Source organism: Brachycentrus maculatus, unplaced genomic scaffold, assembly GCF_059751285.1.
Source record: "Brachycentrus maculatus isolate JH-2025_06_01 unplaced genomic scaffold, ASM5975128v1 h1tg000306l, whole genome shotgun sequence".
Taxonomy (NCBI): Eukaryota; Metazoa; Arthropoda; class Insecta; order Trichoptera; family Brachycentridae; genus Brachycentrus; species Brachycentrus maculatus.
In genome coordinates, this window is record NW_028281056.1 from 1481099 (window position 1) to 1501462 (window position 20364).

General features: G+C 32.4%; 1 protein-coding gene across 7 annotated transcripts in view; it reads left to right on the forward strand.

Moving 5' to 3' along the window:
- LOC148304729 (rab11 family-interacting protein 4A-like) overlaps nucleotides 1-20364 on the forward strand; it is a 137222-nt gene that overhangs the window by 99532 nt on the left and 17326 nt on the right. For 5 of the 7 annotated variants that reach the window (XM_088267852.1, XM_088267854.1, XM_088267853.1 and 2 more), the window contains one exon: nucleotides 233-350. In XM_088267852.1, the coding sequence (XP_088123978.1) occupies nucleotides 233-350 (118 nt within the window). Of the gene's footprint in view, nucleotides 1-232; nucleotides 351-10864; nucleotides 11877-20364 lie in introns of those variants that run through there. The other 2 variants (XM_088267857.1, XM_088267858.1) reach the window with 2 other exon arrangements.

Below are 20364 nucleotides of genomic sequence, written 5' to 3' on the forward strand. Positions count from 1 at the left end.
CGGTGTCGTTTTATTAAAATATCTTAAGTTTAAACCATCGTATCGTCCTTAGTTCTCTACAGATTTCAATAAGAATGCTACCGATGGTCTTGTGATTTTTCATATTAATTTATTAGCTAATAAACCAACATGAGAAAAATCCATCGTGTGTTGTGACTTCTGCATAGTATGACCGTAATTGGACCCAATTACATTCTCTGACAGCGATATTTTGAAGATAATGTCATTGCAGCCAGCTGTACCGGTCGTCCAGCTTCAACTCTTCGGGGTGCGGCTCCACCGGCGACCCCGGAGAGGACATGTACTCTGACGTGTCCTTGGAGGAAGACGTTCAAGGACTCAACTACAGGGTATGTCAACATTTTCTTATTCCTGGTCCATATCCCGATTTCAGGCTCTTCCTGTATATTCATTTATAAATTTGGCGTTTGATTTGTAGAACTCCATTTTAATTTATATATTAAGGCTTAGATCTCAAGCAAGAGTCTCGAGCGTTCAAATCAGAATGCATTCAGGCACGCTCAGGGCTGGTTGTGCGCTCACACTGAATTAAAAAAAGTGAATTGGATATTTTGTTGATTTTGAGAATATATATGGAAAAATATTTTCATGTTTTTTTTTTAAACTCATTACCTTTCAATAACTTTTTTCTTTTCAAAACCATTTAATTATTTCGAAGAAAAACTATCTTTTCAATGCAAATATGATGTTTTAAGAAAACAATCATTTACGTAAAATGTTACCTGGATTTATAGAAAATAAAGTAGCGATAAGCCAATATACATTTTTCTTTTCTGTTTTCACTAGTTTAAATAAAATAAATAAATAAACACGTACACGGATGCAACGCTGTTCAAAATTTCAAAGCAATCCGTGAATTGCTTTAGTAAATTTAATATTTAAACAAACGAATGTTTACATTTTATCCATAGCTAGTCAGAAATGTGTGTTTGAATTGGAATCAAAAGAAAATCGAAAAATAATATTAAGTTTCATTAATTTTTTGTCCGCCTCCATAGTGTAGCGGTTAGCGCGCTAGGCTACCATGCCGGAGGTCCCGAATTCGAATCCCAAAATGGTCAAAATAAATATTAGAGATTTTCAGCCCAATGTTTATTTAATATGACCCTGAACTGGTACCTGAAGCGGAAGGCTGATCACCTTTCCTTCGTGTATTTAACGATGATGATAACACTCAACTAACCACTTTTTATTTGTACCTTTCTCCAACCGGTTTCGACAAGAACCTTGTCATCATTAGGGTTAAACATGTACTTGTACTAATAAAAATTGTTTAAAAACAAAGTAGTATATTATAATATTAAGTGTTTTATTCAGGTTTTTCATCACATTCATCCTGGAAATATTTCCATTCTTACTTCCATCCCGTTTCCTGTCATTCTTTATGACTGTTCCTGTGTAAACATCCTACTTTGCGTAGACTATTTTATTGCTTTCTAAAGGGATGTTTTTTATTAGTTTTATTTTACGAGCTATTGGGGTAGGCGCATTTTTGTATCCTTGTCACGTGGCCTGCTACCAGTCACGTGATATTTATTTATCCTATAACTGGGTATCTCCACATACACGTTTTATTTACACGTATGGCCAGTTTATAACCCTTCATAATAGGGTAAGACTTCATGGACCTTTGAACATAACTTTAAAAATATACATCCGTAAATAAATGCTTCTTGTTTATAGTAGACAAGACCTGCAGGAGCTGCTCGGCTGTCCAAATTCAAAACACAGTAAGGGACATTTTTTTTGAAGTACGTTTTTTTTGCATTTTTGGACTAAATAGCATCTACTTAGTCCAAAAATGCAAAAAATACCTACTACAAAAAATGTCCCTTACAGTGTTTTGAGTTTGAACAGCCATGCCAAAGGTATATAATGTGTGGAAGGAATGTGATTCGATGATGAATGTTGAAAAATCCAATGTCGTTGTTATTAAAAGAGAAAATTATAGATCTTTGTGTAAAATAATAGAAAATGCATTTTTTTGATGTTTTGTACTGACATTGCTTCGCGGAACTGCATTTTATGTAATAAAATAAACTTTGAAAAGTTTCTTACACGTATATTTTATTCGATCCGTGACCGGGTTTCGTCATTACCGACATCATTAGACTGGTGCTATACCGACCCAGTGTGATGATCGGAACCCGGTCACTGATCAAATAAAATATATGTGGAAAAAAGTAAATAGTTATTTTATTATATGAGAAAGAATGCATAACTGAGATAAAATTGAGAAAGGTGATTTTTGATGGTCTGGGCATGTGAGTCGATCGAGTAAAGATAGAACATTAGATAAAATATGTGAGGAAAGCGGAGGAAGACAAGTGTTTCTAATACTTGGGTCTACCCCTGCGGCCAAGCGGCGTTGTGGTCCCTTAGTTTTATTTTTATTTTTAATTTTCATTAATAAGTTAATTTTTTTGCCGTTTACCAAGAAATCATTTACTGAGTTGTGCAGTAACCATACCATAGATTCGTGGATGACAACACCAGTGCTCCATAATGTAATATATTTTATTTCATCATATTATCTGAGGAAGTCACCCTTCCGGTAGGGTATGATAACGAGGACTGTGATCTCTTCCGATTTCCGATAGTGAAACTAGATTTGAACAGCTCTTTGTTGCATTAATAGGCGGTATTCTCAAAGGAAATCATGACTTTTCCTTTTACAATGCCGTTTTAAACTTGGAGGGAACTGAGCGTGGGTGTAGTAATATCTTGTAATATGTGACCAGAATGATTTTCAAGAAGGCAAAGCTGTCTATAACAGAAACAGTGAATGAATAAATCATTTTATATTAATTTTACATTTATATTTAATAACAATATAATATCGTTCTTATTTCTGTGCGAATCAATAATCAATAATTTTCACTCAGGAATTACATGAAATTATAGTATGTAACTTTAAAAAGAGTAAATCCACTCACGAGTTAGAAGGCATAGGCTATGAAACTTATAAAGTTGAAGCCTGAGTAGGGACATGATAAACGGTGTTGCATAAGCCGTAGCTAGATTTCAGAGTCACTTGGACGTTCGGTAATACAAAAAAAAGTTCTTATTTAAGCAATAGATATGTAGACTAATATTATAGGTATATATTTCATAAATTGGCATGATCAAGTTTTTCAAATACTTGAAAGTGGTCAGGTCAGGAGTCGAAATAATCGGCGAGTATGTATGAGGAGATGCATGAATGTGGAAGAGGCGATGAATGTTTGCAAAGACAGAGTGGTATGGCGTTCTATTTTCTCTGCCTACCCCTGCGATAAAGCGGCCTGATAGTTAGTTTTATTTCTTTGTTTGCTTAAAAAAAACGTTTTGAATATCGCTTGTTTCAACGATTTGTATAATATAATACGTAATAGGTAATGCTGGTTTAAGTGATTACTTTTTTTCTTCTTCTAACCCTTATCCGCACCCGAATGGTGCATAGGGCACTGCATCGTATAGAAGCAGTGTTATCTTGATCGTTAAATCAACATGATGACACGAAGGAAAGGTGATCAGTGTTCCATTTCAGGTACCAGTCCAGGGTCATATTAAATAAATATTAGACTAAACAATCACTAATATTTATTTTGACCCTCTTGGGAATCGACCTTGGGACCTCCAGCATGGTAGCCTAGCGCCCCAACTACTACACTATGGAGGCGGACTTTTAAAAAAAATATAAATTGATCACCCTATATTTAAAAAGAATAGATATTTTTAAGAACAGGAGTTGGGTTACGTTTTGGTCTTGTCCGTTCTTAGTCCAGAGAGAAAGTTACTAAACGCCCTGAAATGATATACATACCAACAAGGAAAATATATTTCACGTTTGCTTTCATGACAGTTTTCGAGTAATGTTAATTGGTTAGACATACAGCGCACCTAACATGAATGCAACACGAACATGTGTTTGTAAATAATTAATATACAGGACTGGCCGCTTTGCTGCGCCCACCAGGTCTCCACATTCGACTGAATTCCTTCACATTAATTCATTTGACCTATACACGTTTCATAAATACACGAATATACTAGGTAATTCTCGTAGTTTAAACCATATATCAATCATATTATTTTTTGACATCTCATCAAAGATGAAGAAGAATATGGAAGTCTGGGCATTTACGTGGCTGACGACCGTCATATGCTGGTTTAAGTGATCACTTTACACACGTGTAACATTCACCAATTCTGTAATTGGAGATAATCCAGATTTTGTGAATAAGTATGTGGACACACTCAAATGTTGTACATATATATATATATATATATATATATATATATATATATATATATATATATATATATATATATATATATATATATATATATATATATATATATATATATATATATATATATATATATATATATATATATATATATATATATATATATATATATATATATATATATGTATGTATATATATATATATATATATATATATATATATATATATATATATATATATATATATGCATTTACGTGGCTGACGACCGTCATATGCTGGTTTAAGTGATCACTTTACACACGTGTAACATTCACCAATTCTGTAATTGGAGATAATCCAGATTTTGTGAATAAGTATTTGGACACACTCAAATGTTGTACATATATATATATATATATATATATATATATATATATATATATATATATATATATATATATATATATATATATATATATATATATATATATATATATATATATATATATATATATATAAATATATATATATATATATATATATATATATATATATATATATATATATATATATATATATATATATATATATTTATATATATATATATATATATATATATATATATATATATATATATATATATATATATATATATATATATATATATATATATCAATAATTTATTAGTTAGGTGCTTTTATTGACATCTCAACTAGATAAAGAAGAAGAAGAATATGGATGTCTGGGTTTAAAGGGCTAATGACCGGTCATAAGCTGCGTAACATTCACTATCCTACCCATGATTGACAACCACACTACTCAAATTGAAATCGGAAGTTGTATATCGCTCACTCCTTTCAACAACGTCATCAAAAATCGTAAATTTTAAGTTGTGCATGTTTTCGGAAGGCCCAGAAAATCTACTTTATCCCAGCAAACGCGGCATATTTTTAACTTAATATTTACCCGCTACAGGGCAGAAAGTGCTGTTTTTGCATTTTGACGAAAAGGTATTGTTTAATTTTTATAGTATTAAAAAAATTTAACAATACCTTTTCAAAATGCAAAAACAACACTTTCTGCCTTGTAGCGGGTAAATATATACTTAATATTAAGTGTATACTTAATATTTTTCAAATGGAGATAAAACATTCAGGTTTTACCTAAAAAGATCTGTTGCACAGTAAAAAGTTCAATAACTGGCTTGATATTTATTTTTAAAACATTTAATTAAATGTTTAAACTTTAAAAACTATCTCCTGAAAAATCAAGTTTTTTTTTAATATATGACGTTGTTGAAAGCAGTGAAGCAGAAATTTTGTAAATGGAATGGTACGTATGGAATGGAATGTTACCTGGTATGGAACGTTACCTGTTTTTTGCTACACATTATTGTAAATGTATGTATTCAACTGTTCTGTAAAATTTCCAAATAAATCAAATAAAAATAAAAATAAATCGTACGCCATGTTTATTGAACGTGCGCGGTAGGTCTACGAGACATCCGCTCATTTCGTTGCGATTTGCATTCAATGTGCAATACGCATGATATGCATGTATATAATATCGCGGCAATACCATTTTATGGCAATGTATAATGCATAGCATTTAGATTAATTGTTTTATTGTTTAATTTAATGTATTCTGTACCGAACAGTTAAACCACATCCGCATAAAAGTCACTACTCAAGAAACGTACATTCAGACATTGCTGTCTTGAAAACTTCCTTACATTTCTATTTCATTTGATTCTTGAGGTTTTGGTTTCCATAGAATAATAATATTTTTCTATTTTGTCTTATTAGTCTGGCTTTGTAATGCTGTGCAGTAATTCTACTACTGGCCTCAATGGGAAAATTAATAGTGATCACTCATCGTGTTATTTACCTTCAATAATGCACTGCAGCAATTCACAAAAATGCTATATATATGTATAATAAATCAGTTAAAATATGCTTATTTATCTTAATTATTATAGGACCCTTCTTAGTTGGTATACAATAATTGTCATTGCCATAACTAGGCGAAACAATCGTCACAGTATTAATTTTTATGTGTTTTTTTTTATTAATAAAATACAACTTAGTAGACTCAAAAAATATGTGTTTGATTTAAAAATTAATACGTAAATTAAGATGGAGTTCTACAAATTAAACGCCAAATTAATAAATAATTGTCATGTTATAAATAATTGGATTTTTTTCACCTTAATAATCATATTAGGAAAATTAAACTTCTACCTAAAAATTAGTCACGTAAACACGTAACGTAACGTAACGTAACGTAAACAGTTTAACATCAGTAAGTGACAAAATCTCTCCGTTAACCACGTGTTCTAAAATCTAGTCGCACATTTATATTAGGTTTCACTTTTATTCTCAAATTACGTGTTACAAGTTAAAATTGATAAAAATATGTTTCATAATTAAAGACTCAAAACACTGGTGTTGCTTTAAAAAAAACAAAGGAACGACATTTTAAGTAAGTAAGTATATTAAGTCTTTCTGAAAACAGATTTAATCTTGAAATTTCTCAGTCGCGCTCTGTTTTATCGGCCGAACACTTTTCAAATCAAAAAGTTAAAGGAATATATTTCTTTACCTTTATTTTTTTCATTTTCATCACGTTTTACGTTAGGTGTGGCCTGTTAACTGCAGAAAACTGCGTTATCATGTTTTGTAGTATTTAATACATTATTAATTGATGCGGTGTTAAATAGTTGAAAAGTCCCACGACTCGGTAACCCGAAAGTGAGTACCGTCTGTAGAAATTCCAGCTATTGTGTTATATTTATCTGAGAAGGCTTATTACACACATAATACAAACATAATTAGGTACTTTTAAAACGTATAATTACACGAGAATTTACTAAATGCCTTGTTATTTATATTTCAACAACGCCATGTTTGTATGGTATTTTTCGTTTACTTTTATTTATCACCCACAGAAATTTACTTCTCATTTTTTTCCTTAATAAATAATAAATAAATCGATTTTCTGTTTCGTTTTTTAGCATACGACGAGATAAAACTAAACTCGATTATTTTTTATTGTGTTATTGGCATTCGCCATTAATAAAGACAAACATTCAACTATTTATATTCATTTTATTTTATTGATTTTTATATTAAACCCGTTTATCCCCACTTGTTCCGAGGAGGTAAACGCCATTGACTTGTTTTTATAAAATATACATATAATATTGTCTTAGTAATGTCTAGAGATAATTTATATGGAAATCGTATAAAAATATAATAATATAGCGCATAAAAGTTTGAAACTAAAAAAATCAAAACTTGTATGAAAGTGAAAATAATAAATAGACAAAATAAACTCCAAAAGGTATTAACACATTGCTGTCCGTTCTTGTTTGAATCAGAATACATATCGCTCGCTCCTTTCAACAACGTCATATATCAAAAAACTTGATTTTTCAGGAGATCGTTTTTAAAGTTTAAAGATAAAATAAAATGTATTAAAAATAAATATCAAGCCACTTATTGAACTTTTAACTGTGCAACAGATCTTTTTAGGTAAAACCTGAATGTTTTTCCTCCATTTGAAAAGTATTTAGTACATTTAAAAATAATAATTAAACAATACCTTTTCTTCAAAATGCAAAAACAACACTTTCTGCCCTGTAGCGGGTAAGTATTGAGTTTAAAATATGTCGCTTTTGCTGGAATATAGTACATTTTCTGGGCATTCCGAAAACATGCACAACTGAAAATTGACGATTTTTGATTTATGACGTTCTTGAAAGGAGTGAGCGATATGTTGATAAAACTTATCGACATAACAATATGGCTACCGTGAATAAAACTACAAACCATCAAATAAATCCCTAACCTAATTTTCCACATCTACTGTTTTTTTTTAAACTTTACATTCCGCACTGTTAAATTTTTATATAATAGTTCTATATTTGTTTTTCTGACTAAATTACGTTAATCATAATTTTAAAATACCATAGTATAGGCGGGAATTTTCTTGACGATGACGTCAAATTTATTAGTTTGCATTTCCGGCCTTCCGGTAGATATGAATAATCGCGATCCCTGTCCTCTTACACACTAATAATAATTGATGTCACTGCCCCAATAATAAATTTGTCAAAATACGCGCGCATAAAGAATAAATAATGACATTTCAGCGCAGCTCTAAAATAATAATCGTCATTTCTTATTTTGTATTATCGATCAACCACTCTCCCGCTAAAATAATAATGATGTCACCGGGAAGATTAAATTAGGGTTGCCATATTTGGAACTTTTTTTCGCCATTTTACCTATTGTGTTAAATGATTTATCGGCATTCAATTGCTAGGTAAATACAACAAAATATCTCAATACTATTGTTTTTATTTTATTATTTTATGTGGAAAATTATTGAAAATTTATTATTTCCATTGAAAAATAAGTCCCTTGTTTTTAATTATTTAGTTTTCACGTTAAATTTCTTAGGTTTCTGGTGTGATTTAAGAATAATGTTTTGGTACAGTCATCCTTTCTTATGAATCTTTTAATCTTGAAATGATCTCGGAATGATTCAGTAATTATTTTTACACTTGAAATTTGCATAAAATATTGCACGCAGTTTTGTTCCGTGTAATTACTTTTAAAGGGTCGCTTTTATATACGCGGGTGGGGGAGATTTATAGGGTGACATGATGGCATATTCAGAGAGGGGAAAATGAAATAATAATATTTATGTCAATTTTTTGCACTGTAGAAATAACGAGTATTGATCGGCTTAACTTATATAAAAAATTGCGTTTTGTAAATGTTGACAGACTATTACTTTTAACTAGTAGACAATCTAATAAATGTTTCTATAGTTCTGGTTCATTTTTGTTGTTGTTCATATACTTGTGTTTCTCTTATTTATTTAATATTTATGTTTGATTATTTATTATATAAATTTTTCTTTATGTTCAGGTTACTTCTCAGTTAATATCTAAATGACTTTAAAAAAAAAAAAATCGACCCTGGATTTTAGTAATTTTTGTTTCGGTTTATTTCATTTGAACGCATTAACACTTAATTATTCATCTGATTTTAAGTAAGATGGAAGTGTCAGCATAACAAATATTTAGATTGTGGTTGACATTTTGGAAATCAAATATCATTTACTCATTAGTAATGCACAATTCTTTTTTTATTAAAATTCCATGCTCGTTTTATCCAGAGTACTTCATAGCGGCTCTTTAAATCGATGGCATTTATTTAAGTATTTGGAAATCGATTGCACTAGTATTACTTCAAAATTCAAAACGGGTTAGCCGATCATTTAATTTGATCCATGTTTCATAATTTTACATACGAGTAATAACAATTTTACAACCAACGGGCTCACATTTTCAACAATTTACTACGATATAACATCGTGTGGTTTTTCTTGTATCGTTTCCGCGGTGGAGAGTTAAGCAGCTTTATAGGTAATATTATAAGCGGATAATCTTTTATAAGCGGTTTAACCATGCGCATTTGAGATGTGGTATACGTATGTTGAACGTCAATGAACCTGCAAGTCGCAAGTGCAGCGCGATGGCATGCCATTTTCGTCTCTTGGAACTGAAGAACTTTCAACTGACCGGTAAAGAAAGCGGTTTGTGTCTTCTGTCTTCTCTCATCTCTATCTCCGCAAACATACACTCTCTCTGGAAACTGTAGAGAACTAGTTCTCTACCTTTCGGTACTTTTTATCTTAATACCAACGATTATATAAACAATCGACGATAAATGTTTTATTAAATTTTATTTTAAAATTAATTATACATTTTGTTGTACAAAGTTATGGATCCATTACACATATGCCAAATTCCATTGGATAAGATTTAAAGGGCAATAAAGCAGTTTTTCATTTCTAATTTGCGTGTCGTGTTTCAATGTAATAACTTATAAATATGTAAATTATAAAAGTACCTACTTCACACATCATTTAATACATAAAATAGTTTTATCTCAAGATAAGATTTTATCAATAAGACAATTACGTCCAAGTATATTTAAAATTGTTATCTTCGCATTTTTTTTAATATCTTCTATGTTTTTATATACCGTTTATATCGGCGTACCTCCATTTCTTTATCCCTATTTCAGTACAACCTTCACGCTGAGCTCCTTTACTCACGTCATCTCCAACATAACCTATATATTCCACTCCTATTTCAGTGATTCTAAAGCATTTCTTATTAACAGAGTTAGCACCGCTTCAATTCGATGAAGAAGAAGAATAATAGTTGTCAGCAGGTACCTCTGATAGATAAGAGTTGTAAAATTTTATATCTACTTTATCAAATTAATCGTAAATTTGATAATGAAATGTGTCTATAATGTTAAACTTATTTACGTCAATTCTATATAAGTAGGTAGGTATCGAAATATACCATATAATACTTGCATCGCTCTTTCGTTTTGTACTCTTCAATATTAAATTAATGGCTGCACCGAATAGATAAATGCTTTGAACCACATGGCTGTTGAGTTAGATAATGAATAAATTACATGTATCGTAGAAGCCCGCAAGAAACCAGCACGCGCGTTGCGATATGGCGGTATGTATGAGGAATTGTTGAACATTGTAAACACCCAGCGGCGCTCCTTCCATACTTCAATTGTATTCATTAATTCAGTGGCCGTCTGGTCGACGCCCTAAGCAGACGCGATATGCATTTGACGAGAATGTCGTTTACTAAAAAGCGTTTCGATCATTCCGTCGCGAATCGCGACCACGCAAACGGAGCTTTTTCCCCCCCATCTAGTAATTACATTCCGCCGACTGGATTCGAAGGGGGGTCATCGGTCGCGACCCTCGCGTAGACCCCACGATCACAACAACACTATCGCTAGAACGCTACGGTTGCGACACTTCGATATCGGTCGCCAATATTTCCGCACCTGGCAACAAATTTGTATAAAGTGCGTTTTGTTCTATTTTTGAAAGTTTTTCATTCGCGCGCGGATTGTGGCTCCGCCCCGGCCGAATTTGGCGGGCTGTCAAAACTGCGAACCGCTTTGTTTATGCTACCGAGTCGTTCCGCGAAGCGTGTACCTACGTATATTGGTCATAATTTCGGTAGAAAATGATTAGTCTTCTTCCTTCGCTCGTGAATCACGTTAGTCTCGGTTATTTCGAGGATCGCGTGTCGGGCTCTAGTATCGTATCGACAAAACAATGATAAAACTGACTGATTTAATACGTTCGGTGTTACCTCGGGACCGGGTCATGGAGTACCTACCCAACCTGTCTGTCGGAGCGCGGCTTATCAGTGTTGACCTCTCTAAATGTGATATGACAAAATCGCAATAAATAATAATAGCGATGTGAAGACACCGATCTCATTTGTTTTTTGGCCGTCGCCAGTGGTTGATTCGTTTCTTATTATTCTCCAAAATGAGTGTGCGGAGTGTGAGTGAGTTCAGCGAGCTGGAGGACTGCGGGGAGCTCGAGTACGACATGTGGGACGGGCAGTTCGACTTTGTGGGGCCCCAAGTGAGGCCCGCCCTGGCCTCGGACATATCCGACGGACTAGAGGACCTGTTCAGTGGCGGTCCACTGACTCCTCACTTGAAGAATGGCACGAATGGAGGGAAGAAGACGATTGCCCACCAGTGGTGCGACAATTTGACTGGACAAGTAAAGGCATATTATTTCTTTTGAATACTATTTAATTTTAAAACTTCTCATTAAAAATATAATAATAAGTCCTCCTTTCAGTATTTTTTTTTTCATTATTGTTTAATGCAATATTAATATTATCTATTATATTTTTATTTTTGTACAAATGTGGAACCGTAATAATTTTACATATTTTATTGACCTGGTGATGGAATGATTATTACGAAACCGGTTGTCACGAATAAGTGTTTATAAAAGTGGTTTTATTTATTGATTTGGCGTTTAATTTGTAGAACTCCATTTCAAAGTGGTATCACAAAAAGTGAAAAGTACACAAAGTGATTGATAATTTTTTTTAATGAATTACCCGCGAAGCGTCTATTTTATATGCTTGTCTGCAAGTAGGATAGTAAGGACAGGGAAGGTAAATGTGAAAAATACATCACAAACACCATGAACAATTGAAAATAAATCTTTCTTGAATTCATTTTGCAATTGGCGGGAATCGAACCCGCGACGCAAGTTTCGCAGTCAATATAAGGAGAGTGTTATATTACCATACCACAAAGTATACCAATGCTTTTAATATACAAAATATATTAAGTATATCAGAAACTAAATTATTCACCCTACGGATGAGATGTCAATATTATAGGTGTCTCAACTTGACGTGAAACATATTTCGTTATTTTATATAAAGAGGAACGATTTATGTTTTTATATCAAGTATAAACACCTTTAGAAGTATTCGATACGTTGAGTTATTTTTCAAAAATTATAAAATATGTATGCAGTATTTTGTATGTAATAATGGTCAGCGCGCTCGGCTACCGTTCTGGAGGTCCCGGGTTCGATTCCCAGGGGTGGGGTCAAATAAAAAAAAGTTATTTTTTCACTCTAATATTTATTTAATATTACCCTGGACTGATACCTGAAGCGGAGGGCTGATCACCTTTCCTTCATGTGTCAACGATCAAGAAAACACTGCGTTTATATGATGCAGTGCCCTATGCACCATTGGGGTGCGGATAAGGGTTTGAATAAAATATGTACATGGATGAATTTTATACCATAGCGTTTTACATTAAATTATTTTTTCATTAGATTGATCAGTCTAACACCAAGCCGCTTCTCCGCAGGGGTAGGCGGAGAGAAAAGTAGTAGAAAGAAAATGGAGAAGGAATAATGGATACGATAAGAGAGTAAAAGATTATCACAGCAATAGTTAGGGCACTCGGTGTTGCATACACATACTTGTACTATCTTGTATAAGTAATAAACTGCTAATATGTTCCAATTAATGACATTTACTAATGCTTTCACCGACTAATAACGTGGATAACCTATGCGACCTACATTATAAGGTCAGTTATTATTTACTTTATGATTCACACTATAATAATATAAATTTCTCGGAAAATGTGGACCTACTCTGCCTAAGAACAAAACACTGTTTTTTTGTAACGTTGTTTTTAAAATGAACATATATTTTAAGCATTTATGTATAGTAATAAGCAGGTAATTACGGGAATTCGCCCATTTGGTTTGATCTTATCTCGGTGATGTGTTTATTCAAATCGCTTTTGAAAGTGTATTTATAGCATAAAATGATTGTTTATGGTTTCGTAGAATCGGCGCCATTTTCTTCAATCCATGAAAGACATGCCGACTTGAATAAACGAAAATTTATCAACAATAAAAAAAAATCTACAATTATTTTTTTAAGATATAGTTCATTAGTGTAAAAACATACATACATACGCGTACAGCTTAAATTAGATTGTCTCATTTCAAAAATCCTTTTTCGCGTTTTCTTTTGAAAACCTTTTTCAATATAAATATTGGCTTCGACGTCTCGACGAATGAGTTATTATTTAACTTTTTTTCCATTTCATTTCACTAAATTATCTGATGAGTTTACTTCTTTATTAGAATGCAATATTTCAAACTAAAAATGAAATAGGTTAAAACGAAGCTAGAATATAATTTTATAAATTTTACAAGTCCGCCTCCGTAGTGTAATGGTCAGCACGCTCGGCTACCGTATTGGAGGTCCCGGGTTCGATTCTCAGGGAGGGTCAAATAAATATTGGTGATTTTTTCACTGTAATATTTATTCAATATAACCCTGGACTGGTGCCTGAAGCGGAGGGCTGATCACCTTTCCTTCATGTGTTAATGATTAAGATAACACTGCGTTTGTACGACGCAGTGCCCTATGCACCATTGGGGTGCGGATAAGGGTTTTATTATTATTATTACAAAATATGTCAATATCAGCAAAAATCAACCAAGAAAAAATTGCGTTTTTTCATTGATTGATTTGGCAGTTTTGTGATAAAATCTATCCATTTTTAATTTTTATTTTACTTGGTAAATGCCACTTTGTCTTAAAATCTATTTTGACAAGTTTTTCGATGTAATCCGTATCGTGTCACAATAGAAAACAATCCAGTAAAATATTAATTAAAAATAAAAATGCGTTTCTTGTATTGTGTGAAAAATACGGTAAGTTTTAATTACTGGCAGTTTTTTTGTACCCTTTTATTAAAGAGCTATAGTACTCCACTATTCTCTCGTTTCTTGACCCGTTCACCTCACTAATTAGCTCTCCTTCTCACGGTAGCGGCCGCCATGAAAGGTGGAATAATGAAAAGCCAATAATATACTAGAATCCTCTCCGAAGATCCGAAATCACCGAATCACCAAAGATCCCGCACCTTTGTCTGCCGTTTTGGCATCATCCGGTAGCCTGCGACCCGATGTATTATATTTTTGTATAAAAAGACAATTAAAACGGAACTTTGAGATTAATTCTGCCATTATGATTTATGAATACTTAGGTATATGCTAAATTCAAATTCATATCGAGAAATCGTAAATTGTACGTAGTAAGTACGGCTTTTTTATCTTTAACCAAAATCATCAGTAATATTTTTTTATTGAGAAAGCTTTCATTTAGCACATTCCAGACTGTAAATACCCAGACTTCCATAGTCTTCTTCATCTATATTGAGATGTCAAAAATAAGTAAAATAATAGTGGAGAAAATTCTGCTTTGTGAACACACTCAAAATTTTCTATATATGAATTAAAATTCAATTTTCAACAGACACGTTTTTTTCATAATAATTTCCTTTAGTGTTTGTACCCCGAATATAAATACAAGGTAAATTACAAATAAAAGATTTTTACATAAGTATTTAATGCAGTGTTTTCAAAGACATATTGTATGGAAAAAAAAAGTAAACCAGTGCAGTTCAGCCGCTCTACTCTACCATACTTTGGGCCCAAATATTTTCGTTCAAGGTAAAATAAACGTAAATACAAGAGAGAAGTAATTACATATAAAATATTACAGAAAAGTGCATTTCAACTACTCTAATTCATTGGCTCCGGGTAATACGTGCTAAAACAATAAGACTAAATATAGAGAGCGAAATTATTTCATAAATATGTTCTGCTGTCTTGCAAAATCAAAAAAACCAAAGGAAATGAGATAAAAAGGACAGTAGGGTTAAAAGTTAACAGAAATGCTAAAATTTAACAGAAATATTAAAAGAAAAAAGAACATTGTCGTGTAGGTACCTGGTCAAATTAAAATAATCTGAAGGCAGTCATTTTATTTGTTCAGCCGAGATGGAAAGTTTATACCCAATTTGAGAAATATCCACAATCTATCCATGTTGTCTAACTGGACAACACAATAATAAGTCCTTATCGCAATGCTAAATCACTTTCACGTTGGTGTTTGTAAACATTCAAAGCAAATACTACATATGTGTTTCTCTTCTAATATGTACGATTGATATCGTCTTGGCCTCAAACGTTGCTCAATAAATATAGTAAGTACTTAAATACCGCTTTTTCAAGCAAAAATAATGTCACAACACGCTCTCCTCGACTCGGAGCTGCTAGAATCACATTAATTACATACAGGTATGCATAAGACAAATATTAAAAACAAAACTCTTAACATTTCGTTAGCGTAATGCCTGCGCCATTACTATTTTTATCTTTTGGCATTGCAGCCGAAATTTCAACAACTATAATGACCTTCCGTAAAATACATCTGGCCAATGATAAATGGTGACCAGCTTGCTAGACATATTCGGATAAAAACCGTGTAAAAGAAAAACATTCGTTATAAAATCGCTGAAAAAACATATTGGACGGGAAAAAATTACATTTACTCTTTTGATACAACATTTTGAGTGTGTCCAAATACTTGTTCACAAAATCTGGATTATCTAAATAATTATTATTATTTATTATTAAACCAGCCTATGACGGTCGTAAGCCCCGTAAATGCCCAGACTTCCATATTCTTCTTCATCTTTGATGAGATGTCAAAAAATAATACTCTTTTGATATTGGAGAACCACTTTGTACATAAATAAAGTATACTTTAAATGTTCTTAAAATGCCGATATATCGAAATAGCTTTAATCAAGCTTGATGGCGGCTCTCGGGAGGCATGCGGATTACATGGCCAAGCCAACTGAATCGCCTTTTCTTGACGACAGTTGTGACCAAGATTTGCTGCGTCCTACGCCTTATAGGGATCATTATAAATATTGTATTATAAAAACAAACAAAAAAAATCTCTGCGTACCATGTGGCCCAAATCTAATTCCGCTAAAATGATTTTTTGCAATGTTTCTTCATGAACGTCTCAACATGTGGGGTTCGCAAATGTAAGTTGGCAGTGATGCATGGCTTGTATAAAACTAATGTCTACGTAATGTACGCGGGTCTCCCGATTTTATACACCAGGGATTTGACGCAGTATGTACAATTTATACAAAAAGCTTTTACCCACCCAATTGGGAACAGTGCATCACCGTATTATTATATTATGACTGTAATACAGGTTTTCACTTAAAATTTGATGTTTTGCAAATCAAATTGGACAGCACAGATTTAAATAAAAACATATTAGATTTAAGTTTTGTACTGACATTTCTTGGTGGAACTGCATTTTATGTAATAAAATGACAACTGTGTATTTTTTTCCACATGAATTTTATTTGACCAGCAACCGGGTTTCACGTTAACCGACATCATCAGACTGGTCTGATGGTGTCGGTTACGTTAGTAACGATGGTGATGGTTAAGTTAGAAGAAACAAAAGTCCACTAAATGATCTATAAACCTTGTACATAATTAGCAAGGTAAATAATAAATGCAAATCCCATCTTTAAAAAAAAAAAAACAAATTGGACGCCTTCCAAATCTGATTTTTACAGTCTACTAAATTATATTATATTGTTAAAAAAAATGATTGTGAATTTTGTTTCGCCTTGTTATGGCATTTTCAAACTAATGTCCATGTGAAGACATTAGTAGACATTAGTTTGAAAATGCCATAACAAGGCAAATTGTCACAAATTTATTTGTGTGTTTTTTTACAATAAAATACAATTTAGTAGACTCTAAAAATCAGTGATTTTAACATTTTAGTAATATACTATTTAGAATAATCCAGTGTCTGATAATGTAATAATTTATATCAATGCTTTCTTTTGTGTTTGTATATTTTTATTATTAGGTACTTTAAAGTTTAGGAAGGCAGTCATAGTCTACTCCAATAATTTCGTCATGAGAATTTTGACCTCAAAATGATTCAACACGGGAAAGAGAAAAGTAATTAGTCTACCTTTAATGTTTGCCGATGACTATTTATTGCCATATTCTTGAAACCTTTTTAGATAAAGTTGAGTGAGGACCTTTTATTTTTTATTCGTTCCACACCAACCTTACTATTATCTTCTATAGGCCTTCCAATATTATATTATCTGATTCAATCGAATCGATTGACGTTTTCTTTTAGTTTACTTATTTTTGTACCCAAGTCTTCTCATAATTTTTTTTTTATTAATGTCACAAATGAAATAAGAAATTTTGATAGATTTTCGTCAATTATTCGCCAATTTCACTTCTAATAAAAGAAAAATTGCAAAAGTCACTTAATTTCGGAATGTTCGTATAGATACGTGCATTTTTAATTCTGATAAATAAAATAAGCGTCGTTATCTACAATACCATATATTTGAAGCCCTTATTTTGTGATTTTCCTCTTTATAACTTACATAATAATTGCTTCGAAATCGGTCGACATTATAATTAAGATATGAAATAATGATTTTATAACAAAATTGTTTTGTAGGATAATTTTTTTCATCCATCTACCTAAGAAGTTAAATTGAAGTTAAATTACCCATTTTACTGATATTCGATTCGTGAGAAGTCGTTCTCGGCCAAACCGACAAAACGATATTTAAGAAATAATTTTCCGATAGGAAAAATATTGCATTAAAAAAAAAAACTTCCATTTAGTTTCTGCTTGTAGAATCTCGTTATTAAACCCAAATGCAAAGCCACCTACTTTTGTTCACAACTACATAGTATATTTTAAAAAATACAAATATTGCAATTAACTTAATTCGTAATTCTGGAGAGATGATATGAGAAGATCAGTTCGCTGGCAAAATGCAAAAATGCACTCCAGTGCTGTCATATGTCTAGACTCCATCTGTGCTCCACAAGCGGTAGTATGATAAGGTTGGAGCCCTTCATCAGCCTCTCCCGGAAGCCTGCCACTCTTTGCCTTATTGGCCCATCTCAGTGTGTTGAAGCAAACATACCACTCGCGCTACTGTGTCGGGGTAACTTCATGAGGGCCCTGTATCCATTATTGTGACACATTTTTATACATCTTAGGCGTCACTGTGTGAACATAATATAATATCTACTTACGCATATGTGTTTGAGTGTGAATTACAGTAGCCATCATGGATCAGTAAGTGGAATTCGCAGCTTTGTTTATGAAATACATACTGTTTAATAATAAACCGACGATCTATTTTGAAATCAGGTGGGATGCTTTTATACACGGGTCTGTTTTGCATTGAAACACTTTCTTCAAACAGGAATCTCACTTTTATGTTTCCTTGGTTATATGCACATACATCAGCAAATCTCTTATTTCATTTTAATTTTACCACGCAAACGAATCTTAAATGAAATTATTGGAATGTAAAAAGATGTAAATAAATGAGAAAAAATATTCCTGTGATATTTTAACTAACTAACCATCACGCCGCTTTCTGCTTCCGCCGAGAGAATAGAACGCCACATCAATCTGCCTTTGCAAACATTCTTCGCCTCTTCCACATCCATGCATCTCCTCACATATGGTACATACCCGCCGATTATTCCGATTCCTGACCTGACCGCTTTCAAGTATTTGACATACTTGATCGTGCCAAGTTTTCCTCGGTCTTCTGCTCCTATTTTCAAAGTTATTTGCCTTATAAATTTGATTAACCATTCTTTCTCCACTCATTCGTTCAACATGTCCATGTTTTGTAAGTGCAAAAAGTATGAAAGCACATATCGCTCACATATAAGTTTAAAAATATAATAAATTGTATTCAAAATAAATATAAAGCCACTTATTGAACTTTTTATTGTGCAACGGATCTTTTAAGGTAAAACCTGAATGATTTTTATACATTTGAAAAATATTTAGTATATTTAAAATAATAATTAAACAATACCTTTTCTTCAAATGCAAAAACAACACTTTCTGCCCTGTAGCGGGTAAATATTAAGTTAAAAATATGCCGCTTTTGCTGGGATATAGTACATTTTCTGGGCATTCCGAAAACATGCACAACTAAAAATTGTCGATTTTTGATGACGTTGTTGAAAAGTGTGAGCGATATGCAAAAAGTATGAAAGTTGTAAACGTGCTTCAATTAATTATTTTAATCTGTTATTTTCGAGTAAAACCTCGTCTACGACATCTATAGTGTAAACCTTCATGAAGTGTATGATGCTTTTCCAAATTACTAAGTATTTTAGTGTTTTGATTTTATCATCTGGGATATCTATTTCTTTGGGCGTAGTCTGTTCACTTCTTAGACCGTTTTTCATTGATTAGCCGATTGTGTCATACGAGGGTCAACTCACATATTAATGACAATAAAATTTAAGTACTCGAATATAGTTTCGTATTTATTATTATTTTCTACACGCTCTACTGCGCTCGCTCGCGCACATCACAAGACATCTCCGATAGATATCCAAGGATAGTCGCGAGTCAAATGCGTATTGGTTGATTCATCGCCACCCATAATATGTGTAGCATCATCATCTTGTCGGTTGGGCGAGCTACTGGCACTCATCTCCTGGGAGAGTGACTAGTACCTAGTAAATACCTACCGACTTGCCCAGTGCTGGATTTACGTAATTGCTGAATGAGTAGTCCACTTGCAAACCACGTTGTGTTAAAAAAATAAGTTTTTTTCCAGCCGGTAGAATATTAAATCTTCTTCCGATTTGAGCCGATGTTACCAATATTAAAATAACTCCATCGTTTCTGTGACGTCATTCATTGCCAACTTATGAAAATAACGTTTTTTTCGAAGTAGAATTTTCCAAAAGAAAATGATGAATGAAAATATTAATTATATCGGCTGTTATAAACACAAAACGAGTCTAATAC